The 26,063-nt window shown below is 43.4% G+C and overlaps 1 protein-coding gene across 2 annotated transcripts in view; it reads right to left on the bottom strand.

Moving 5' to 3' along the window:
• Positions 1-26,063, bottom strand: part of SERPINI2 (serpin family I member 2) — a 40,061-nt gene that overhangs the window by 5,241 nt on the left and 8,757 nt on the right. For both annotated transcript variants that reach the window (XM_083613445.1, XM_083613446.1), the window contains exons 3-8: positions 18,037-18,264; positions 16,580-16,774; positions 13,017-13,212; positions 10,566-10,663; positions 9,252-9,338; positions 894-983 (exon numbers count right to left, since the gene is read on the bottom strand). In XM_083613445.1, coding sequence (XP_083469571.1) covers positions 894-983; positions 9,252-9,338; positions 10,566-10,663; positions 13,017-13,212; positions 16,580-16,774; positions 18,037-18,264 — 894 coding nt within the window. The remainder of the gene's footprint in view (positions 1-893; positions 984-9,251; positions 9,339-10,565; positions 10,664-13,016; positions 13,213-16,579; positions 16,775-18,036; positions 18,265-26,063) is intronic.

The following is a 26,063-nucleotide window of genomic DNA, read 5'->3' as shown; positions in this document are numbered from 1 at the left end:
TAGGGGGAACTTTTTTGGGTATTGCACACATACCCAGCCACCCAGAACACACTGCAAAACTTCATCTTGAGGACAGGATGGGATCCTGTGGGTCCAAGGGCACATGTGCACCTATAGTTGCCAGTGCCATATTGGTGATGCCTTTGCCCTAGGGTCTGGGTAAACTCCCTTACTGAGGGACTCTTCAAACCTTCTTCAAAAGCCTAAACCTGTAAAAGATGAATGCCTCAAAAATGTGTATCATAAAGGTCAAGGAGCTAGGATTTGCTGGCTGCAGCTTCCTATCAAGTGTATATTCAGTGAGTCGCCTGGTTTGTGGCTTCATAATGTGTGAAACAGCCCTGAGGTGACTTAACCATAGTTCCACACTGGCACTGCCAATTAAACTCCTCTCTCCAGCTGGGAATGGAAACAAACAAAACTCATAAGAAAATCAGGAGGGTCAGAAAATTCATTGGTCACCTAAACCAATCCCGTTTCTTCCACAGCTGTTGGGTTCTGACCCAACAGACATAATCAGGGCTCTAAATTCTGAGAGGAGCCCGTGTGAGCATAATAAGAGCTATGGCCTATCTAATCCTGAGTCCTGTTCTCACAGATGAAACCTGAAAGCAGAACCTGAACACAAGAGCACTGTTCAGACAGACAGACAGAACTACACACACACAAACACATTGATAGGCATACAGAGACGGACTGCAGACCCATTCTCCCCCCTCACGCAATGGTAATCATATCAGAGGAGAAGGTCTGGAAAAAGCTAATGTCTTCACCTGCTGAGAAGTGGTTTAGGACAATGGTCTTTAACTTCCAAACCCTTACCAACCAACCCTCTAATAAACAACAATACATTGAATCAAATGTAACAATAAATACATTGCTTATCCATTTACCTGTCGAGTTATGTCTCAGGATAAAGAGGAATGGTCGGTTTGCCACAACCTGCTTGTGGGACAGGCTCATGATTGCTGTCAAATGCATGCCTGCAGTATATTTTTTACAAAGGCAAAAACAAGCACAAGGGTCAGACAAAAGGAAGTGTTTTTCAAATTAAAAGATACAGTAACAGCCTCAATTATTAGCTCTGTCATGGCTACTCAGAAGTAAGTCCCTTTGAGTTCAGCAGTGCTTACTCTGTCAGTGGGTAAAGGATTGCATCCTAAAATATATACAATCCAAAAATAACAGCGGTGATGTATAGCAACACTGAAATAGTAGCCCTAAATCCCAACAAGGAACAAGGTAAAAGATAAAGGACCCTTGGATGCTTAAGTCCAGTCAAAGGTAACTATGGGGTGCAGCGCTTATCTCGCTTTCAGGTAGAGGGAGCCGGCGTTTGTCCACAGTCAGCTTTCTGGGTCATGTGGCCAGCATGACTAAACCGCTTCTGGCATAACGGAACACTGTGACGGAAGCCAGAGTGCACGGAAATGCCGTTTACCTTCCCACCACAGCTGTACCTATTTGTCTACTTGCACTGGTATGCTTTCGAACTGCTAGGTTGGCAGGAGCTGGGACAGAGCAACGGGAGCTCACCCCATTATGGGGTACATGGATTCAAACCGCCGACCTTCTGATCAGCAAGTCCAAGAAGCTCAGTGGTTTAGACCACAGCACCAAGGAACAGCGATAGTATAAGTCCTTAACTAACCAAATCCATGCTGACATAAAACATGGGTTAAGTTCCAGGGATCACTCCTAAAGCCAAAATCAGAGTCTTTTTAACCAGATGCCTACCCCCTTTTTTAAATTCATTTTTAATTTTTGCCAAGCACATAAAGCTGAATGCCCACAAATTAAATGTGTGTAAGTTGTGGGCTTGCTGTATGCTTTAAAGCAAGCAAAGAAGGAGCCAGGAAGAATAATCTTGGGATTCTGCTCCATGGACCAGGTGCCACAACCTAGAAGTGGTTTTCTTCCCCTCTCTTTCTCTCACACGCATCAATTCCCTGCCAACTTCACATCTATTGGCAGGGATGACTCTGAAACTGAGCCATCCCATGAAATTTGCACTTCTCTGAATTTTGTAATGCAAAGTCTCCAGTCAAGCAATGGGCACAAGAAGAAGAAGAGGGAGAGTTTGGCCTTGATATCCTGCCTTTCCCTCCCCTTAAGGAGTCTCAAAGCAGCTAACAATCTCCTTCCCCTTCTTCCCCCACAATAAACACTCTGTGAGGTGAGTGGGGCTGAGAGACTTCAGAGAAGTGTGACTAGCCCAAGGTCACGCAGCAGCTGCATGTGGAGGAGCGGGGAAGCGAACCCAGTTCACCAGATTACGAGTCCACCGCTCTTAACCACTACACCACACCGGCTCTCAACATGCACATATTAGTGAAAATAACATACAAATATGCATTGTATTAGGGGAAACTACTTGTAAAAAAATGTGCCTATTCGAGAAATTTGCATACAAAATGTTTATATTAGGAGAGATTCACACTAAAATAGGGATGAGAATGTTTATATATATAAAAAAGCAAAGTGATGCAGAAATGTGAAGACCTGAACACTAGAAAAATGAAAAATGAAAAGAAATCAAAACTGACAGTTTCAACCATCCTGAGTCTTAAAGTGGAATTTTGTGCTAGAAGTAGTAGGAATCAAAGTAGGGATTTGAAGAGCCACATATCAGGGCGATGAAAAGTGAATGGCAGTGGTGTTCTGGTTAGAGATGAGAGGCACAGCAAGCAGAGGCCAGAGAGAAGAAATATCCCTGCAGTAGTCTGGGAGCATGACCTGGACTTGTAGGCAAGAGAGCACGCAGGAAGGGGTGGGTACCTGCTGTGTTGTTGTTTTCAGAAGCAGTGACGTGGCCCATACAACAACAAGGGAAGCGTTGGAATCAAAGAGCAAATCAAGGCTTTGTAGCTAATCAATAGAGAGAGTCGTGCTTTTGCCCTTAAACACCAGAGAACAAATGAGAAATATAGGGCTTAAGTCATGGACTTACAAACCCAAGTGATAATTTAGGGAGGGCTATGATTTTTTATGTGTCCCATAGAATTTTACGGTGCTAGGGCTCTGTATTTTATAGATAAGGATAATTCCCGAAACATGCGTCATTTCTTATAAAACGTGAGCTGTCCAGAAAGGAAAAGAGAGCCTAAAGCAGTCTTTCTCAACTTTGGGTTTCCAAATGTGTTGGATTACAGTTCCCATCATTCCTAGCTAGGATGCCCAGTGGTCAAAGATGATGGGAAGAGATATTGTTGCCATCCGTCTGTCTGATGGAGTGTGCATCCAGCGGTGAAGTCAAACTGTGACCTCTCCAGGGTGCAATCCTGGGCAGCGTGTATGGAGGTCCTGGGCGGTTTGAATCCCTGTGACAGGGTGAGCTCCAGTTGCTCGATCCCTGCTCCTGCCAACCCAGCAGTTCGAAAGCATGTCAAAGTGCAAGTAGATAAATAGGTACCACTCCGGCGGGAAGGTAAACGGCGTTTCCGTGCGCTGCTCTGGTTTGCCAGAAGCGGCTTAGTCATGCTGGCCGCATGACCTGGAAGCTGTACGCCGGCTCCCTCGGCCAATAAAGCGAGATGAGCGCCGCAACCCCAGAGTCGGCCATGACTGGACCTAATGGTCAGGGGTCCCATGGCAAGGGAAAAGACCGAGAATTAGATTTAAATTGCTTACAGATCGAAAAGAAAGGGGGGGATTCTCGGTCCCAAATTTGAAATTATATTTCGAGGCCGCCTGCCTTTGTTGGATCAAAGAGTGGATAACTTTGGAAAATACTGACTTATTAGACCTAGAAGGATTCAACAATAGGTTCGGCTGGCATGCCTACTTATGGTCAAATAAAGAAAAGGTACATAAGGGGTTTTCAAGCCACATCATTAGAGGACCACTATATGAAGTTTGGGAGAAAAATAAAAAACTCCTAGAATGGAAAACACCTTGGTGGTTGTCGCCAATGGACATTTTAATAATTAAGAAAACAAATATGGAAGGAAAAAGATTAATGTACGAAGACCTACTAATAAGATCAGAAAGCGGCTGGAAATTAAGAACATATGAGGACTTGAAAGAAAAATTAACAGGCTGGCTACAATATCATCAAATAAACTCAATGTGGATGGAAGATAAAAAAGTAGGGATAAGTGAAAAAAAATCCAAATTTCAGATAGAAATAATTGAAGGTAAAACCAAATTATTATCTAGAATGTATGATATACTATTGGAATGGGACACCAAAGACGAGGAAATAAAGGAGGTTATGACAAAATGGTCAATGGATTTGGGATACAATATAGATTATGAAAAATGGTCGAGATTGTGGAATAATGGAATAAAATTTACGGCAAGTGTTACCCTTAGAGAAAATCTGGAGAAGATGATATATAGGTGGTATATCACACCAGCAAAATTAGGAAAAATGTATAAAACAGGAAATAAGGCCTGCTGGAAGTGCAAAATCAAAGAAGGCAATTTCTACCATATGTGGTGGACTTGCGAGGAAATGAAGAAATTCTGGGACTTGATTTATAATGAGTTAAAAAAAATATTTAAATATACTTTTCCTAAGAGACCGGAGGCCTTTTTACTAGGTATAATTGGGGATGAAATTAAAAGGGAAGATAGGATTTTATTCCAGTATTCGACAACAGCGGCCAGAATATTAATTGCACAGAACTGGAAAAGTACAAATATACCAACGGTTAGAGAATGGCAAACAAGATTATTCGAATATGTTGAATTAGCAAAAATGACGCAAAAAATTAGAAACCAAAAAAATACAAAGTTTATTAGTGATTGGAATAAATTTATGGCGTACATTGAAGGAAACCATAGAAACCTAAAAACTATAGCAGGTCTGTTATGAAACTTATGATGTGCAAATCGTTAACAAATACTAGCTGCAGAAAATGGAAAATTTTATCAAGAAGTCCGAAATCGGGAGGGAAGGAGGTCAATAGGGGAGTAGAAGAAAGACATAAATATCTAATTATATAAAATCTTAATGAATAAGAGATAGAACTGTACAGAGATTGTTGCTTTTTGGTGTTAGATGCGGATATTTTTTTTTCTTGTCTTCTTGTTCTCCTTGTTTCTTTTTAAAATTGTTGTCTTGTCTTTTGTGTTTTTTGTTTTTTGTTTTTCTTTCTTTTATGCTGTAACTGAAACTTAATAAAAAGAACTTAAAAAAAAAAAAATAATGGTCAGGGGTCCCTTTACTTTTACTATGAAAGAGACATGAATTTCAAATACCAATCACATTCACTAGATTGCTTTCCCTTCCAGGCATGGGATGGACAAATGAATGTATTGCACTCCCTACCTGGGAGTGTTGGAGATCAAACATGGGACCTTCTGAATGCAAAGCAGTTGCTCTGCCCCTGAGCTACAGCCTATAGAATTTTCTTAGCTAAATCATCTGCAAAGCTCCCTCCTGTCTTATCAACCGATGGGATATTCCAGTAGAAAAAGCATAATATTTTATAACCTACTTCGCTCAGCCGCCATGAACTGTAGATCAGTTTCATGGCCAAGGGGACACTGATGCCTATGTATTAACATAGCTGAATGTGTCACGGATTAACAATATTCCTTATACCTTTTTAGTAAAAAAAGAAGATTTCCTGTAAGAGATCAAACCACCATGTGCCATCAGTTAAGCCTCCAAAATATGACTCAGAAGAAGAGAAGCAATTGTTAAATCCTGTTAAATGCTTTTCACTTTTCGGATCACCTACCGTTCTGAGCAAAATCTTTGCAAGTGGAAAATGAGTTACAACATTCTCCCCCACCCGCTCTGCCGCTTTATAGTTACAAATCATCAAAAGGCAATTGAGCCATTACTGGGAAATTCTTATACACCACACCGTTGTTTTATAATATGGCATTTTCTTTAGGGATTTCTCAAAAGCTATCAAGGATAATAACCTGCTAGAGATGCATTGAGTTGAAGAAGTTGAAATCTCAAGATACGGCTCTCCATTTTGAAACTCATTTGAAGGACATATTTGTGACTATATTCACTTTTAACTATAGTTATTACCTTCCCTGCAGGCATTTGTCAAACTGAAAGTTTAAAATGGGCCACATAAACTGCAAAATGTGCTTTAGAAGAGTGGTTTAAATCTGAAAATACATTTGCCTTTTCCCTCTTTTCTTTTACTTTTTAGCAGAAGGCACTATGATGGTAGGGAACTATGCCATTAAACTAAATATCAGCTTTTGTTCAGATTCTTATTAACACCCTTGCTTAAGTGAAGGTAATCATTTGCAAAGTGACGTTATATACTGTACCACTTGCATACAAATATGGCATACAAAACGGTCAGCAAAGCGGGCACACTCCTGTCCAGGGTTTCCTGAGCACCACAGGCATTCAAGCCTTTGATCCGTACTTCTTCTAACTGTGAGAAAAATTGGGCTTGCAGAAGAGGTCCAGATCATGTAAGCCAGTCTGCCATATGACCCAGAATACCAGGTTCAAACTGCCACTCAGCAATGAAGTTCACTAGATGACCTTGGGTCAGTCCTCATCTCTCAGCCTAACCTGTGAAACCAAGGGCTCACTTCTTCTTGTCTCATGCCTAGACAGCACATGCTCAAGTGTTGTTTTGCTTCCGCTTTCTAGGCATGGGTCTGAGCGGTTTCCCCCATGCCCCGCTCTTTTCCCGCAGAAAACTCCTTAGTGCTAAATTGGAGCAAACATCAATCCAGAAAACTCCTTAGTGCTAAATTGGAGCAAACATCAATCCAGAAAAAAACAGAACTACTGTTTGTTCCAATTGGGTGCTAAAGAGCATTTTTCCCCAGGAGAAAGCCATGGGACCAAAAGAAAGTGTGCATAAACCCTAAACAGAAAGGGGTTGTTGCAAGGATCAGATGGAGAGGGAGAAAATCGTGTACATCACTATATTGAGCTCTTTGGGGAAAGGTGAAATATAAATGTCATTAGGGATAGGCAAATCTGTCAGTTTTGGTTTCTCTCAGTTCTTCGGTTTTCCAGTCTTAAGTACAGTTCTCCAAATTTGCACACAGTTTATGGTGTGTGTTTTTAAGTCCTCGTGAAAATCCACCCACATTTTAGTGTGCAATTCTCTTTATACACACATTTGTGAGCAATTTTGCCTAATATACATATTTTGCAAAGCAATTTCTCCTGACATCAATGTTTGTATGGTGCTTTCACTAATATATGCCTTTACCCTGTGAATTTTTATAAACATCACTTAACTGGAAAAATGCATTGCTAAGGGGAGATCGTAGGAACGGCCATTTAGGATGCATATGCATGAGCTCAAAAGAATACAGCAACTTTTCTCTCCCATAGGCATATAAGCATCAGCCCAGCCATAGTCTGACGCATGTTCATTTAAAGTACTTGCCCATTGAACAACAATGAACTTCACATTAGATTGTGCTCCATTGGCCATTGCATTCTTGAGAGATGTCTGCAGAAGAACTTCCAGTGAATTCAGCCCTTAAACAGGAAGAACCTTGGAAGACAGAGCCACGTGGCTGACTCCCAAATGAGTGTAAGTTCTAGGACTGCAGCCTTCAGATCATAGAAATTCAGGCGGCATCTTTTGCATCGCTCTAGACTGCTGAGAAGCACTAAATATATTCCGATGTGTCTGGAAGGCTACAAAGTCATTAATTATTGATGCCACCAACAAATGGCTCCTCTGGGTCTTGACTTTTTAGACCCTCGTGCTTTGGGGGCAAATGCGTTCTGCCTAAATTATAAGTTAACCAAAGGAAAACCAGAGGGCTAACAGAATAACAACAGTTCAACATCTCCTCTTGAATTAGGACCATGCCCTCTACTGCATCCTTTGTTTTCTTGCCCCAGTGAAGCCCAGCAAACTCCAACAAGCTCCAGACCTGAACTGGTGCTTGTATAATGTATCTCCAGTCTCTAAAGGACCTTCTTCTTCAGCTGCACATTAGTGAGCCACATAAAACATGCTTGGAGTCTAGGGCTGGGGAGCAGGGGCTTTTCTGTGGTGGCCCCGAGCTTGTGAAATGCTCTCCAAAGGGAGGCCCACTAGGCACCTTCATTACATATCTTTAAGTGCCAGGTAAAAACATTCATCTTCTCCCAGGCCTTTGTTTAATTTGTCAATCTATGGCATTTTAAACTGTGGGGGTGGGGTGGGGTTTGCTTGTAGTAACTATGTTATATGTTTGTGTGCATTTTATATTGAAAACCACCCTGTGATCCCTGGATCAAGGGTAGTATATAAATTGAATTAATTAATAGCAACCTATGCTTGTTCATATGCAGCTCAAACTCCAGTTCCCATTCACCACAGCCACCATGGCCAAGGTGTATGGATGATGGTATTTGTAGTCTAGAAATGTCAGAAAGAGGAAAGGTTTGCCATGCCTGCTGTAGAGCATTTGTCTCTTCATCTCCCAGGGCTCCCCTGTCCTTACCCTGACATGCAACTTCATTCCATAGGTTGGAAGTCTTGTGCCAACCAGCAAACATTTAGCATGTGCCATTAGGAGGCAGTGAGAGATTTTACTTTCTTGGGCTCCATGTTCACTGCAGATGGTGACAACAGCCACGAAATTAAAAGACGCCTGCTTCTTGGGAGAAAAGCAGTGACAAACCTAGACATCATCTTAAAAAACAGAGACATCACCTTGCCAACAAAGGTCTGTATAGTAAAAGCTATGGTTTTCCCAGTAGTGATGTATGGAAGTGAGAGCTGGACCATAAAGAAGGCTGATCACCGAAGAATTGATGCTTTTGAATTATGGTGCTGGAGGAGACTCTTGAGAGTCCCATGGACTGCAAGAAGATCAAACCTATCCATTCTGAAGGAAATCAGCCCTGAGTGCTCACTGGAAGGACAGATCCTGAAGCTGAGACTCCAATATTTTGACCACCTCATGAGAAGAGAAGACTCGCTGGAAAAGACCCTGATGTTGGGAAAGATGGAGGGCACAAGGAGAAGGGGATGGCAGAGGACGAGATGGTTGGGTAGTGTTCTCGAGGCTACCAGCATGAGTTTGACCAAACTGCGGGAGGCAGTGGAAGACAGGAGTGCCTGGCGTGCTCTGGTCCATGGGGTCATGAAGAGTCAGACATGATTAAACGACTAAACAACAACAACAACAAATTATTTCCCATGAGTATTATTGCCCACAAGTGCATACACAGTTTAAAAAGTACAACCCTTTGACCTTTTGGGCACCTAACATCAGCCCATCCCATCCAAATATGGTAGCCTAGATCTGGTCACGTAACATTCGTCCTGATAGATCGACTAAGATCTCTGTCATGTCATTACCGGCAGATGCTGCTGCTTCACTCCCATCTTCATGCAGCTCAAAACAGACTTTTTGAATGGCTTTAGAAATGTGGACATCAGCAGAATCTGAGAGGGGACATGAATGATAAAGAGTTCATATATGATGCATGTGTCATTATTAATCTCAACCCTGCCTATAGAGAAGGGAGGGAAATCACATGGGATTGTTCAGAGCAAAAGACGAGTCTTATGCAGCCATCCTGTCTGCAACGCGGCCAACCAGATGCCAAAAGAGTGATCACAACTTATCTCCTGCTATTATTACCCAGTTACCAGTATTCAGAACCTCAGTTCCTGGAGGTAGCATGCAGCCTTCATGACTAGTAGTCCAGTCAACCTTGCAAGGTATAGGCCAAGGAAAGCGCTTCCTCGAGGTGTGTATTCTGCAGTTACTCACTTCCCCATGTGGGACAGTGGTGAGCAGTTCCCGACATCTTCCACTGCTATACAGTAGCCAACAAAAATCCCACCGCTGCTACCACAGCTGCTATTAGACTCCAGACGTTTCTCTCAGAGAGTAATGGCAGTCTCTGGTGCTATTAGGAAATTCCCCTCAGAGACTAAAGGCAGGCATGTGTGTGTGGATTTTTGTCAAGTACGCAGTGGGTAAGGAGAGCATTTTAAATGTCTGCATGGTCCCAATAAATGGGTGATGTGGGGTGGAGAGATAAATTGACATTATTTTAAAAAAACAACAACACAGCAGCAAGTGACATAGTTTGTATCCCGCCATCTAGTTTGGCCCTGAGAGATAAGCAACAGTTTCCTGGCTGCCTTTGCTAACACCTTATTCCTTGAACATGCCTTCTGCTGAGAAGGAACTTCCTCATTGTCCTTGAATTTCACTTTAAGTGATTTGTGTGCTGTTGTTGTTTCCTTAAAAAAGAGGGACATGAACATTTGCAACAAAACTGGCTACTTTTAACAAACCTCTTGTGCCCGCCTTCAAAATTCCTTAGCTGTTTCTCCTAAGGAAAGACCACGTTTCACATGTGCTTCCCTCTGAGGTAAAAAAAACCATGTGGCAATTCTGTTCTGAACATCGTTCCTTTTCATGCCTTTGCTTGAAATCTGGGGTGAGATAAGCAAGGGTTCTGTCACAGAATAATAACCCCTCACTCGTTTTATATAGTTTTAAAACCTGTATGTTTAAAAAGCAGGGTGTTCCTTTGTCCTTGAACGAAATACTGAAACACACTTTGTTAAAAGTACATGATTACAGCAGACAATAAGGACCGAAAACACAGATAAAATGTTCGCAGCAGCAACCATCAGCATAATAAATCAAAGCACCTGTTATTCCAGAAAGGTCACAGCCATTATTAAAAATCTCAGTAACGTTGAGAGGCTGGATAATCTCTTTCAAGTCCACCATTTGCTCTATTTTAAACCTGTAGGAAGTGAACATATAGAATCAGTGTTGGCTGATTCCTGTTAGAACCAGCTAGGTGCAAGGCAGAGACACCAGTAATAGCTGGAGCCCAAGTCAATGAGAGGCAGAGCCAACTAATTCTAATTTTGACCCAGCCCACCTCCCAGCTGAGTTCTACATGGGCAACACAGAAATTAAGGAGGAGGAAGCTGACAGACATTGCTGCCCCCTGATCTGGACATAAGAAAGATGACAGGGACCTGCTGAAGAAATACTAAAGGTGATGGGACACATTCACCCTAATGGAACAACCTCTACAAAGGTATGGAATTGGGCTGTGCAAAAAAGCATTAAGGTATCCTTGGTCCACCACGGATAATTTTCTTTCTTTGTGTCTCAGTTTCATTCAAGCTGGAGAGTCAGAATATGGTGGGCCCTGGAATATCCCTCCCTGTGAAGCAGTTCCATCTGGCCTCCCTTTGCCAATCCTAGATGTGAGGAGCATCTATGGCAATGGGGTTTCGAAGTTGGTGATAGAGGAAGAGGGATGGAGTCTTAGCCCTCTCCAAAACCAATTGATGAGAAGGGATCTTAAAAACTTCCCAAATATTGATCCCTATTGGAGGGGAGGGTGTTTTACTGCTTCTGTTGTAAGTTGGATCCAAGGTCTCTTTGGTGAGGAGGGTGTTGTTGCAGATACAGTGGTACCTCTAGTTGTGAACTTAATCCATTTCGGGGTGCCGTTTGCACCCCGAAAAATCCACAACTAGAGCATGTGTGTGGCATGATCGAGCGCTTCTGTGCATGTATGAAGTGCGAAGATCACTTCTGCACATGCGTGAAGCGTGCCGATCACTTCTGCGCATGTGCGCAGGGTGAACCCAGATGTAAACACTTCCGCATTTGCCGCGTTCGTAAGCTGAAAGTCCATAACAAGAGCGGAACACAACTAGAGGTACCACTGTACAATGGTAAGTAAGGAGTCTGCATTTATCTCTGCGATGCTCAGACAGACAATGTCCTTGATGAGCCTATACATGCTTTGCAAGATGAGAGATAAGGAGAAGCATTTTAATTTGTGGGGGAAATATAAATATATATCTAAGAAGCCTTTTATGGCATTTTAATGAGGTTTGGCTCTGGCAGTGTGACAATGCAACACTATATGTGACTACGCAGGAGTAATTCCATTAAGGCCAATTGGGTTTACTCCCGTGCAAGTGGAGATGTGATGGAAGAAGATTTACTACACCGGATAGATTTTGAATTTTTCTTTATAGATATTATATGAAGGCTATGACAGGCGCATTTTGACAGTTTCATTGGATGTATTATGAGGGATATACAGTAATAAATCATCCTGATTGTAATAAGAGTGGTTGGGGTATAGTAATTGTAGTAATTATTTTACTTGGTTTTTCTGCTTAAATTATGGATTGGATCTAAGTTTGTATCTTTTACTAGCATGCCCTTGGTTCCTCTTTACCCATATTTTAAAGATGAATTGGCTCTATTAACAGGCACTACTTCATTTGTTCTGCTTTCCCAGATTATCTTCTCCCCTTCACTCACCCACAACTCTTTGCAGGTGAAAATACAAGGGTGCTCATGTTTCTGTTCAGCACTCCAGAAACGATCACTATCTGAGCTCCCTGAGCCCTCAATTTTTACACACTGCAGAAGACTCTTTCCCACCTACTGGTTCATTTATTTTGCACCAGGCTATTTTAAACTTCAGGTTGCACGTATTATGGAACCAGCAGGTCTTGCAGCCTATTCTCAGCCCTTAATTTGAGTGTTCCTGTTCAGGTTTCCTAACAAACAACCAAGCCCTCCTCCAGTTTATTATGAGCTATACAGGACTCGAAGGACTCAGTCAGCAATGCAGTCCACCAAGACACTAGCAACACATGCTAACATTTAAAAATAAACACAGTTGGGACAGTAAGTACAAGAAAAAAGGGATTAAAGCAGGAATGGGACCCTTTGGGCCTCTAGATGTCGTTGGACTATACATCCTATAATCCCTGACCATTGGCTGTTGATGGGAACTGGAAGCCCTCTACATTTGGGGTGCCATCTCTGGATCAAGGCAGTAAAAGCACATGGTACCATTACCAGCTTCATTGTGCTTCTTGGAGGAATAGACATTTTGTACCTGTCAGCTCTTAATAGGCCCTAATTTCATTTAAATTCGCTAGAGAAATTAGTAAGCACAAACTGCCATTAGCTTAAATAACTGCAAAGCTCCCAGGTCAGTAAATCAGTTTCCCCTTTTCAGTGTCTTAATTCCACAAACTCTTCCACAAGAAGGATTTAGGACCAAAAGGGATAACGAGGAAGACCAGATCGTCACAGAGGTCATTACATACCTGGGAAGGCTGATTTCTACGTCCTCGTCCTCTTCCATCTCAGCAAACCAGCTTTTCATCAGCTGGACTGTAATGAGTTTCTCGACCTCTTCTATAGGCACATCTTCTGCTGGGAGGATCAGCACGAAACTGAATTCCTCTCCTTTGTACGGCAGCTCCAAGACTTGGTAGCTCACATTATGGTCAGAGAAATGACCTAAAACAAAGAATAGAAAATGTGCAAAAGTCTTAATTACTGGACTGTAATAGGAGAGAGGTGGCAAAACAAGAGCAAATGAAAGAGGATCCCAGAGGCTTCAGACTATTCATTAGACCACGGTGAAGATTTACAGAGCAATCCAATCCTCCCTTACAATAGACTATGGCTGGTTTGGGTTGAATGGAGGCATCCCTCCACTCAGCTATGCCAGCTGAGCCAGCCTCCATTTGGCTGTCAAATACACAGGCAGAAGACCTGCAGGTGCTGCCCGGAGCATAGGAAGAGGGGCGGGGAGGCGGCCCACCCCTGGTGTCATCTCTATGGGGGATGATAAAAGCCCCCCTGGGTGGATAGCTGTGGCACCCCCCCCCCGGGCGCCAATCACCGCACCAGTCATGCTCCTGGAAGCTGATTGCCACCCCAGTCGCCCCCAATGGGCACCGATCGCTGCACCGATTGTTGCCCTGGTTGGCACACTCCACCCCTGGGTGCACGACATGTGCACTGTTTTGAGTGCCCAAGCGGCTAGCTCTGCCACTGGCTCCGTGGGGAAGCTGCTCCGCTTTTGGCTGGCCTCCAGGGCTCTTCTTCTCCTTCCTCCTCCAGGGCTCAGGATGCTTTGCAAGTGCCAGGGCACAGCCAGCCGGGACAGGACGCTCTACCACTGAGCTTCATCCCTCCCCCCAGGGAGGGGATAGGGCTGAGTCAGCCTGGGATCCCCTGGCTGGCATCAGGTCCCATCTGTCCACCTTCCACCATGGCCTGAAGACAAGACAATAGGTCACCGCACTGACTCTGCATTCTTTAACTCAGGGTTAATTTTGCATATGCAACACTAGTGTTCACACCTATCTCTGTGTTGCATCTTAAATTATGTAAGAGATGCTCTGCCAAGCCATCAGGTTCCAATTTTGCATGTATTTTAGACATCTCTGTAAAGTGAGGTAGCCAGAGCACTTCTGAGTATCAATTTTTAGAGAGTGAGGAGGCAGAACAGTCAGTGGTGGAGCATATGCCCGTGCTGCCCAGGGTGGGCATGCTCCTGAGGGGGGAGGGGCGTGCTCCCAGGGGGCTGAGGGCGCCCTCCCAGGCACTGGATAGCCACTCAGGTGCACGGAGCGGCACGTGCCCTGCAGCCGGGGTGGAGCTGTAGGCGCTCATCTTCCAGGCAGAATGAAAGGCACACCCACCGATCCTGTTTCCTTCCTCTCCCCTTCCCACCCCCCTCTGTTGTTTGCTCGCTTGCCTCCTTCCCGTCCTGTCCCCTGCCTGCCTCCTCTAGCCAGGAGCGTGGGGCAACAGTGCCGCGCACGCCTGTGACTCCCAAGCCTACCACAAGCCAAACGTCAACTCCCCCTCAGGGATAACACCCAGGGGGGGTCCGCCCCCACCACACACCCCTTCCTCCACCACTGAGAACAGTCAACAGCTTTATAAAACCAAGTGGAACCTTATTGGTTCCTTGAGTCACTTGACCACAGCTGAATTGATAACTGCCTTTGGCCATCTGCAGTAATGGCATGGAGGCAGCTGCTTCTCCTGATAAGCTACCACAATGGTGCAGCAAGTTAAAGCATGGGCACCTCAGCCACCCGGTTGCCAGAGTCCCTGGTTCAAGGCCCCCTACTGCCTTATAAGGCAGGATCAAACTCACTAATAAACTGAAATCCTACATGAGTCCTTCATTTGGAAGGGAAAGAGTTTGACATGCTCCGTCCATGATTAATTTAACACATCAGGTTAGATTCAGAGAAAGAGACAGAAATAACGAGCAGAGATCTTGAGATGTGGAAATTATTTGTCTTGTACATGCGCATGATTTAATTGGAATGTCACTATTGCTACTTCGCAATTTTGAGAAAAGCGTCCATTGATCTGCTTTGCCACTTCTCTTTGAAAGTGTCTGCATTTCGTGGGGGGAAATCGCCTCCGAAACACCACACATTTAAAACGGCACTGTCATACCAACACGTCTGTGCTGTGGTTCACAGTATGCAGTGCACTGCCACCAGAAGATTAAAAGAAACGACATTAACAATTAGAAAAGAAACGAAGAAAGGAAGTTTTAAAATGGCGCAGGATAGATTGTGATACTTGTCACAGGACATATTCAATAATTAACTGCAGTGCTATTTTTCTAAAAAAGAGAGAGAGAGAGAGAGAGCTCACCATGAACTCACCATGAACACCTCCCTCATTCTCTTAGAATGGCAATGGCGCCCACCTGAGGGATGCTGGAACAAAGTTCCTGCAAGTTCCCCCTGGGGGAAAAAAGCCCTGAGTGACTGTAATAATGGTAGCTTTGGGCAACAGGTAGATAAGCACACAGGAACTTGTGGTCCTGATGCGAGTAGGCTCAGAGTTCAACAGAACCTACTGTCTTTTCCATGTATAAGACTATTTTTTTTGCTTAAAAATCATGCTACAAAGTGGGGGTCGTCTTATTCATGGGTAGTGCATAGGGTGGATGTTTGATTGGTTGCTGCCGTGGCTGTCAGCGGCTATTGTGTGTGTTATTGGTTGCTGCGTCAATGGGCGGGAGGGCGATTGGCAGCTTCTGCTGGCAATGGGACAGAGAGGAGGCGGATTTCGCAATGTGTGCGGGTGAGCGATTTTCAGCAATCCCCTCTAAAAAAAGCTTAAAAAACCCTGGGTAATCCTCCCCCCCCCAAAAAAAGCTCACAACTCTGTGCCATCTCCCCCCATTTTCTTAAATTTGAGTGCCCAAATTTGGGTGTCTTATAGACTGACAAATACGGTTATTGGCTGATCTGATAAACAGATTGGAATATAATTAACCTTCAAATTATGCACTTCTCTAAAATTTTGTGATGCAATTCTTGTCGCCAAAAGCGTACCAGAATGCATTTATAAAATGTCTATTTTAGGATAAAAGGATATTGAATACATATTTTGTGTTAAAATACATAGTTAAGTAGGAGTTTAGATATTATTTTTGTACAGATTGGTTGTTGTTTTTAAGAATCACACCATGGTGAGGAAATGATATGGAACAGACTTAGACATAAACACATGAGAAATCGACCCGGAGCAGAAATGGACTGATCTACACATCCATTCATACAAACTCATATACAGTGGTACCTCGGGTTAAGAACTTAATTCGTTCCGGAGGTCCGTTCTTAACCTGAAACTGTTCTTAACCTGAAGCACCACTTTAGCTAATGGGGCCTCCCGCTGCCGCCACGCGATTTCTGTTCTCATCCTGAAGCAAAGTTCTTAACCCAAGGTACTATTTCTGGGTTAGCGGAGTCTGTAACCTGAAGCGTCTGTAACCTGAAGCGTCTGTAACCCGAGGTACCACTGTATATGCATGTGAAACCAAGTGGGATGTCTAAATTACCAAGCTTTGCCGTGAGCTGAAGGTGCATCATCAGTATCTCAGTCACGGAACCGTCACTTTTAGTGAAAGGCATCAGACTGGTGTCCTCTGCTTTGAACGTCTGCTTCCAGTCCCCTTTGAAGAAAAGGGCATTCACCAGCAAAAGTCTAGTCAAGGGACCAAGGTCTCCACTAGCCACGAGGTTCCTGATTTTACCTGTGCAGAAAGAGACTGTCATTTGTGTCTAGCTGTTTCTCTAATTGGCCAGGATGCAAATTAAGATAAAATAAGAACAATAGCATAGAATCTCAGAATTGTAGAGTTGGAACCCAAGGGTCATCTAGTCCAACCCTCTGCAATGCAGGGATCTAAGCTAGATCATACATGACAGATGGCCATCCAGCCAAGGTAGGAAAGTCCACCACCTCTCACTGGAGTCTGCTACACTGTCAATCAGCTCTTACCTCTGTCCATTTTAATATCGCTTTCGATAGGCTATATTTATGTATTATGTTTGTTTGCTGGTGTAATCAAAATGAATATATTTGGAAAAATATATTTTGGGGGGAGTTGAAATGAAATTTCAGACCAGTTTGGTGGGTGTTGCTTGGTAATACATCAGTAGGGATTTTTTGTAAGAATTTAAAATAATTCCCTTAAGACTAGCAAAATTTCCTTAAGACTAGCAAAAGAATTTCCTCAAGACTAGCAAAATTTCCTAAGAGGACAATTCCCATATTTTTAGCTTTATAGCATTCACTGTGGAGGTGGAACTAAAATATCTTTTCATAAAGAAATTATGCATTTAATTGGTACACCGTGACACAAAAATAATTCCATCTATACATATAAAGCATGAATTTAAAGGCGTAATGCCTAGAACAAACCTGAAGTTTAGGGATCATAAGTGTGGTACTTATTAGGTCTCCTTGGTTACTATTATGGCTTATATGCAAAATGTCAGATTACATTAGTGAAATGAGCATATACAAAGCTGGGCTGAATTTTGGAGTTAAAATGTCTTTTTAAAGGAGGATAATTTTAACAGTCTTAAATTGCACTGTGTGCACAGAATTTCCCAATATTTTTTCCTCTTTTATTCATGTGAATGTGCCTTTAACTCCAGGGCTAGCCCAAGGCATTTTTCCGCCTAAGGCAAATAACAAAATGGCGCCTCCCCCAGTTGCACCTTCCTTCAGCACTGGCAATGGACATAGTGTCCTCCACCTCCAGTACAGCTGAGGAGAGCAAGCTAGCTTAGGGTATGTGTAGCAAAAGACAAAAGAGGGGAATGGACAGGCACTCAATGTCTCGGGGCGCTGCTGCAGCCACCCAATTTTTGCCTTCTGAGGCATTTGCCTCAATCCACCTAGTGGTTGTTCCCACAAGCTCTGCCCTTTGAAAGAAGCAACGAGGCCTAACCAGCATGCACTGGGAAGCAAACCCATGCAAGAAAGGGGCAAGGAGCTTTTTTTTACCATCTGTTTTGTTTTCTACCCAAGTACTTATGGCCTCTGCGGAAGCTTTCGTATCTTGGAAATTCACCAGCTTTACAGCTGTCTGAAAGAATTCCTTGTTGCTATGGAGATACTGTTCTTTCACCATGAATCCTTCTTGAAGGTAGAGGGCATTGGCAAGATTAAATGTAAATTCCTTTCCTTCTGAGGGGACGGAGAACAGTGTCTGAAGCGGCTTGAAGGCTTCACCTGAAGAAAATAAGTGTTAAGAGTTAACATCTTCATTTGAAGAACACAAACCAGCTGTGTAATAGGGTAGTTATCCAATACAGACATGCGTTCATAATCCCCGCTTCCTGGCCGAGGTGCTCCCTAAGGTAAGTCTGCAGCAAAGATGAAGAGACACAACACAAATGCTATTATACCTGGAGCAAAGAAAGAGTAAGAATGGGGAATGGCAGAATCACCTCTCCCGAGAACCGAATTTGCTTTTAAATGAGCCAGCCACTCAGGCAAAATGAGAGCAAAGCCTTGATAAAAACAACAGACGGGTTGGTCCAACATCCCTATCTATTAAGTTAGCATTGATCTGAGAGCCAGAATGGTGCAGAGCAGGAATGGGGGAACTTTCTCAGGTTGAGGGCCGCATTAACTCATGGGCAATCACCCAGAGGCCGCAAGCCGGTGGCGTGTGGTGCTAGAGGCAGAAATGGGTGGAGCAACAGGTGCCAGCCCTCCAGTCATTCATTTTCCATATGGTTTTCCCAGTAGTGATGTATGGAAGTGAGAGCTGGACCATACAGAAGGCTGATCGCCGAAGAATTAATGCTTTTGAATTATGGTGCTGGAGGAGACTCTTGAGAGTCCCATCAACTGCAAGAAGATCAAACTTATCGATTCTTAAGGAAATCAGCCCTGAGTGCTCACTGGAAGGACAGATCCTGAAGCTGAGGCTCCAATACTTTGGCCACCTCATGAGAAGAGAAGACTCCCTGGGAAAGACCCTGATGTTGGGAAAGATGGAGGGCACAAGGAGAAGGGGATGACAGAGGACAAGATGGTTGGATAGTGTTCTCGAAGCTACCAACATGAGTTTGACCAAACTGTGGGAGGCAGTGGAAGACAGGAGTGCCTGGCGTGCTCTGGTCCATGGGGTCGCAAAGAGTCGGACACGACTAAACAACTAAACAACAACAGTCATTCATTCATTTATTTTACCCCACCCTCCAGTTGTTGTTAGACTACATATCCCATCAGCCACTGGCCATGTTGACGAAGGCTGGCACTGGTCTGAAGAAGGTTGGTCTAGGAGAAGGGAAGCCCACGTTCAATTCCTTTCCAGCCATGAAGCTCACTGGGTGGCTCTGGTTGAAACCAGGAACCATCTTTCAGCCTAACCTACCTGACTGGTTTGCTGTGACGATAAAGTGAGATGGCAGGGGGGCAGCCATGTGTGTCACCTTGAGCTCCTTGGGGTGGGGGGGGAGGTGGAGAAGGATCACCATGTAATTAATGAATTGGCTATAAACCAGGCCAACTCTGCCAGTGACACAGTCTAGACAGGTGGCTAGAGTGACCCAGTTCAGAAGCCATCTGCCAAGCCACAAGTGGTGCAGACATCTTTATAATCTCCTTGCCGCATGGCCGGATCCTTGGCCCTAACTGTGGTAAAGGAAATCTTTGAGTAGCAAGACGGCATAGCTACCCCATAACAATGCTGTGTATGCATGCGCAGTGCATTTCTAATAATAATTTTAAAGTGCATTACAGTTTTTAAAACCTAGCATATGGGTCAACGCCATCAAATTATTTATCATCCTAGTGCACAGTTTTTAACAACCATGCTACTTTGCTGTCTATCTTCATGCCCTCTAATAAAATGCATCAACTTGGACATAAAAGCTACTGGCCATATCCTCGGGAATCGTTCCATTATAGAAGGCGCATCAGCATTTTCTCCTTTTAGTAGTCGTGAATGTTTCCTTCTTTTTATTGCAGAAATCTAGCCCTTGCAGATTTAACAAGGGCCCCTTAAATTTTCCCGGATTCAAACTTCACGAATGTATCCTTGAAGGATGCCAGTTCCAGGAGTCTTGAAGGATGCACAGGGCTTCTGAAATGGTTATGGTAAGCTTGTGAAATTGACATGGTCTCAAGGAAAGCGTTAGGAAGGCCTGAACTCCCTCCTCATAGCCCAGACATTCAAAACATTGCTTGCTGTTTTGTGCAGTGGTCCCCAGTATTGCTGCCAGGTTTAAGCTGATAGTCAGTGACTTTGCTGTGGCTACGGCGGTCACCGTCCTTTAAGGAGCCAGGTAGGAATTTGCCCACCGGGCTAATTGGCATTGACCCCGTGGTTTTGCCTACCTCATAGCAATTGTCACAACTGGTTGGGCATTGGGGCAATCCTTTGTTTTGGATGGAGGGAAGGTTGTAGTCTCTGCCTGCCCCTTCAGATGCTGGGGTTTCCCTTTAAAGGATTACGGGGGGAGTGCCCATGTCCGCATGCCCAGGCGGGGCCAGGGCCGATGGCACTCCCCCAGACGGTGGTCCCTGCAGGGGTCACCTATTTGATGAACCGTATTTTTCGCTCCATAAGACGCACCTGGCCATAAGACGCACCTAGTTTTTAGAGGAGGAAAACAAGAAAAAAATATTCTGAACAAAACAGTGGATGTATGATTTTTGTGGTTCATGCTGTGGCCACAGACATGTGATTTGACGGTGAGTTTGGGGTAGCCCAATGCAAAAATCCTGAGGATCCATATGGATCCGTGCTTTGTAACCATGTTTTTGTGTCATTGCGGCCCCACGAAACAGTGGGTGCATGAGTTTTTTGGTGCAGGCTGTAGCCATGGACATGCTATGTGATCTGATGGTGAATTTGGGGTGACCCAATGCAAAAATCCTGAGGATCCATGGGCTTTTACCTCCCCCCTCCCAAGCAGCCTCCTTTATTGCTAGCGTCCCTTATCTCGCTTCCGATCGCTTGCCAATTAGTGGCTTTGTTTCAACACCCACTTCCCTCTTTCAAAAAAAAAAAAAAAGTATGATCTGCTTTTTGCCCCTGGGCAGTTCAGCTCCAGGGACCACGCATTCGCTCCATAAGATGCACAGACATTTCCCCTTACTTTTTAGGAAGAAAAAAGTGTGTCTTATGGAGCAAAAAATATGGCAAGTCTTAGGAACCCCCATCTGGATTAACCAGGTGTCACTTCTGGCAGGCGGGCCAGAAGTATTTTGATTGCCCCATGCCCAAGCCAAATCTCTTTCATCTGTATTCAATAAAGTTGTGGCCTGTTTTGACCCAAAACCCAGCCAAATTGGTCTCTTATTTGCATGGGTTGGGGTATAGGAATCCGATGCCTGGTCCTGAAAGTAACTTGATGCCATTTACCCATATGCTAGATTTTAAAAGCTGTAATGAATTTGATGATTTTTATTTAAAAAATGTACTGTGCATGCACGCCCACATAGCATTGTTATGGCTATGCCATCTTGCCACTTGTAGTTTTTCTTTTGCTCAGTTTGCAGCCAAGGCTCCGGCCATGCGGCAAGCAGATTATAAGAACTTCTGCATCGCTTGAGTGGTGAAAAGTTCCAAGGACAATGCTCTCAGGGTTAGATTACTTGGATGAGAAAGTATTGGAAGCTTGCAGAGCGCAACCCTATGCATGTTTTCTCAGAAGTCAGATTGCCTCCAGACTGTTAGTATTTTGCAGGAGGGATTCAAGAGCACAGCAGAAATATAGGTTTGCACAATTCAAGGGAGAGCTCTGTCGCCTTGGCGTAACAAATCCACTTAAAAATAAGTTAGTTGCAGTTAGGAAGATGATAGGAAAATGCACCTCAGAATGTGGAGTGAGCGGATTATTTACAGGAAGATGTGTAAATACCCTGCAATCATTTCAGGATGAATATTCATTCCCTTATAACCTCCCCACAAACAAATCACAATGAAAGCTCAGTAAAGACCAGGCTTCATCTAAGTATCAACTGACTACCATCCTTTCCTATAATTAACTGACCACTGGAGTAGTCTAACAAAGGAATGGTTTTTCAGCACTGCTGCCCTAATAGCACATATCAGAGAATCAAAGAATTGTGGAGTTGGAAGGGACAACAAGGGTCAATGCAGGAATCTTTTCCACAAGATGGGGGTCGAACCCATAACCTTGAGATTAAGAGTCTGATGCTCTGCCAACTGATCTATAGTCATACTTATTGCTGGAGTAAGAAGTGTGGGGAAGCTGATGGCAGCAGCAATAGACCAGTAAAATATAAGAGAAACACAGCGGTGCAGGTCTTACAGGGTTTCTTTTATGATGGTCATCTCTATTGCTTTAAAATGTGATAAGTCGTGCCTGGTGCATTGTGGTCCCCTCCCACTCATTCTGGTGAGCAGGACATTGAACTTCTGCCCCAAAGTACAGTATTGTTCTGATGGCATCACAACAGAAACCCCATAGAGGCAGCAAGAGGCAGAATGCGCCCTGGGCTATAGTCAAGACCAGAGAGAGGGACAGCAGCTTGTCAACAGGCAAGCATTCCTATTCTCTGACGACAGACCCCCAGGTCCTGAATCTGAATTATCCTCATTTCATGCCACAGGTTGTTCATTTAATACCATGGTGGCTGCGTAAGAACAAGGCTGATAAAGTGCATTATTTCACACTCCTCCTAATATCACTTCATGTTGCCATCTAGCAAGTCAGATGTTGCATTTCTAAAGCAATAGAAAGTCCCAGGAGCTCCAGTAGGGATTAAAATAAGCTTAAATAAGGAGAAAGCAAGATCTGTTGAATTTAAGAGTGAGCTGAAAGCATCCAAGCGCTGTTCTGATGACATATAAATTTATCTTTCAAAACGACTCTCTGCACCATTTTCAGAACTGGTGTTACAGAAGATACTGAAGCTTTCAAAAAATTACTTCATGTGTTAGCCATCCTGATCTTTCCTTCATGAACGACTTATATGTACTCTAATGAACCTTCTCCCCTCTTAAAGTCACATGCCCCTTTTAAAGTGATTTATGGGTTTCCTATTTGGGTTTTTCTTCTAGTGGTGAAATGTGCACTTGAGGTATAATCACCAACCTTTTATTAACAAGGAGACAATTGAAACCTTATATGGTGGAGATGCATGTGTGCATTGACCACAAAGTTTGGTTCAGACTCCAATTTGGTGCTCCTTAAAACAACCTAACCCAGCAATTTAGAGGCTCCCCAATTTACCTCAGGGGTCCAGATTTGCCTCATTTCCTCTGCTGCATCTCCTATAAGGAAATAAACACGAACTAAATTTTTTTTAAAAAAAATTGAACAAAAATGGGTGTAATTTTGAAGCATGGTAGCCTGTAGACTGCCAGATTGCAGACAAGTTGGTCCATGGGGTTTTATGTTGGAAGATGGGATTCACCCCACCCCACCCCTGGACTTAGCTTTAGCTACGGCTATTTTTAGTATGGCCAAACTGGATGGAATTTGCAGGCGTGGTTGCCCCTTCTGAGAGCATGAATCCTGCCAAATTTCAGAAAGATAACTGATTTCTCTACTATGACAGCTATTACAGTTTTGGGGTGGGCGATGAGCAGACCACTTAATCTCCCCATGTGTTTTATGGACCATTGTTCTGAAAAGAGCAGATGTGATGGAGGTTGTCTGTGGATAAGAAAACTGCTGGATTTCAGGCAAATAGGTCTGGGGGCTTTTAAAGCTGATTTTTGGGTAGGAAGCCCAGATAATAATAATAATAATAATAATAATAATAATAATAATAATAATAATAATTTATTATTTATACCCCGCCCATCTGGCTGGGCCTCCCCAGCCACTCTGGGCGGCTTCCATAAAAACCAAAAATACAATAAAATATCACACGTTAAAAACTTCCCTGTTATAATAATAATAATAATAATAATAATAATAATAATAATAATAATAATTTATTTATACCCTGCCCTTCCCAGCCAAGACCAGGCTCTGGGCGGCTGACAACCAATAATAAAAACAGTTGAATGAATACAACTTAAAAACAAGATTAAAATACAACATTAAAACAATTAAAATTAAAATGCAGCCTCATCACAGGAGGTGAAAGGAAAAAGAAAGAGGGGGAGGGAATCAAATTGACTCCAAGCCAAAGGCCAGGCAGAGCAACTCTGTCTTACAGGCCCTGCGGAAAGAAATCAGATCCCGCAGGGCCCTGGTCTCATGAGACAGAGCATTCCACCAGGCCGGAGCCAGTGCTGAAAAAGCGCTGGCTCTGGTTGAGGCTAATCTAACTTCCTTAGGGCCTGGGACCTATTTATGGACCTTAAAGTCCTCCGTGGGGCATACCGGGAGAGGCAGTCCCGTAGCTACAATGCCTATGGGAAGCTCAAAAGCAGAACCTGGGTGAAACAGCACTAATTCCACTTGCCGTTCCTAGCAAGTGGTATTCAGAGGCATAATGTCTCCCACAGTGGAAACAGAACATAGTCATCATGACTAGTAACCATTGATTGCCTTTATTCTCTTTTAAAGCCATCCAAGTTGATGATAATCACAGCCTCTTGCGGGAGCAAACTCCACTGTTTGCGCACTGAGTGAACTTTATTTTTTCTGTCATGAATCTTCCAAAGTTCAGCTTCATTGGATGGCCCCAAGATTTTGTATTATAATTGAGGGAGGAAAACATTTTTCTATCCATTTTCTCCACATCAGGCATATTATTGACAACCCCGATCACGTCCCCCACCCACGTATTGACGTTTTCTTCCTTAACCAAAAAGCGTCAAAGGTTTGCTCCAACCCTTTGAGCATGATGGTTGCCCTTTTCCAGCTCTACAATATCCTTCTTGAGGGGAGATGACCAGAAAGACACACAGTGTTCCAAGTACCATCTCACCATAGATTTGTATGATGGCATTCTAATATTGGCAGTTTTATTTTCAATCTCTTTGCTAATTATCCTTAACAAGAATTTTGCCCTTTTCATAGCTACCACATACATGGCCAACACATTCATCAAGCTATCCACTGACCTGGGGCATTCGGTTTTCCATTTTTCTCTGCTGGGTGACAATGATTTATTTATTTCTGGAATCCTTATAATAAAGCTATGTTTGAGCTGCTAAAAGGCATATTTAGTCATTTGTGAAGAATGATGTGATAGAGGAAGATAGTCTGGCTACAGATCAGGAAACTGGGAAAAGAAATATACGGATTATTAATCATGTCTGGATGACTTACCTTTACACCTGGGATACCCCAGTATAGGATGATTGCTGGGATGTGAATAAATGTTAGGAGAGGATATATTTATTAGATAAAACAAAATTCTAAAATTCCTTCCTGTAGCACCTTAGAGACCAACTAAGTTAGTTATTGGTATAAGCTTTCATGAGCATGCACACTTCTTCAGATACACTGAAACAGAAGTCACCAGACCCTTATATATAGTGAGAGGGTGGGGAGGGGTATTACTCAGAAGGGTGGTGGGAATGGGTGATTGGCTGATAGGTGTGGTAAACCTGTTGACGACTGTTAACAACTGCAATTGGTCTTACAGGAAAAAGCAAGGGGTGAGATAGCTAAAAATAGCTTTATCATGTATAATGAGATATGAATCCAATGTCTCTGTTCAGACCAGGTCTCTCCGTGGTTTTTACAATCTTGTAAAAGGTAAAGATAACATTTTCTCATCCAAAATACTTGTTGAAGAATAACACAACAGCTTTGTTCAGGCAGGCTTAAAATGGTAATTCAGTTACAGAGACATACTTAAGTCTAGCTTAAGATGGAATCTGAGCATTGGACCTTAGACGTAGCCTCTGAAAAAGAGAATGCACCCAGGCAGGTAAGAGAATATTTATGGCTACGCCCTCCCCCTATCACGGCACAGTGAGAGTGTCTCTCACGGTATTCTCTCTAGCAAACTTACAGGAAAACTCCATGAGCTTCAGCTCCTATCATGTGCCTATCTAGCAAGACACAAATTGTTGGTTTGAGTGCATTTTAAATATCCCACAATGATAAACAGGGTAAGTTCACACAGTCTATTTACTG

Source organism: Podarcis filfolensis (genome assembly GCF_964270895.1).
Source record: "Podarcis filfolensis genome assembly, chromosome: 5".
Lineage (NCBI taxonomy): Eukaryota > Metazoa > Chordata > Lepidosauria > Squamata > Lacertidae > Podarcis > Podarcis filfolensis.
The sequence above is the reverse complement of the archived record's forward strand: the minus strand, read 5'-3'. Positions and strand labels throughout refer to the sequence as shown.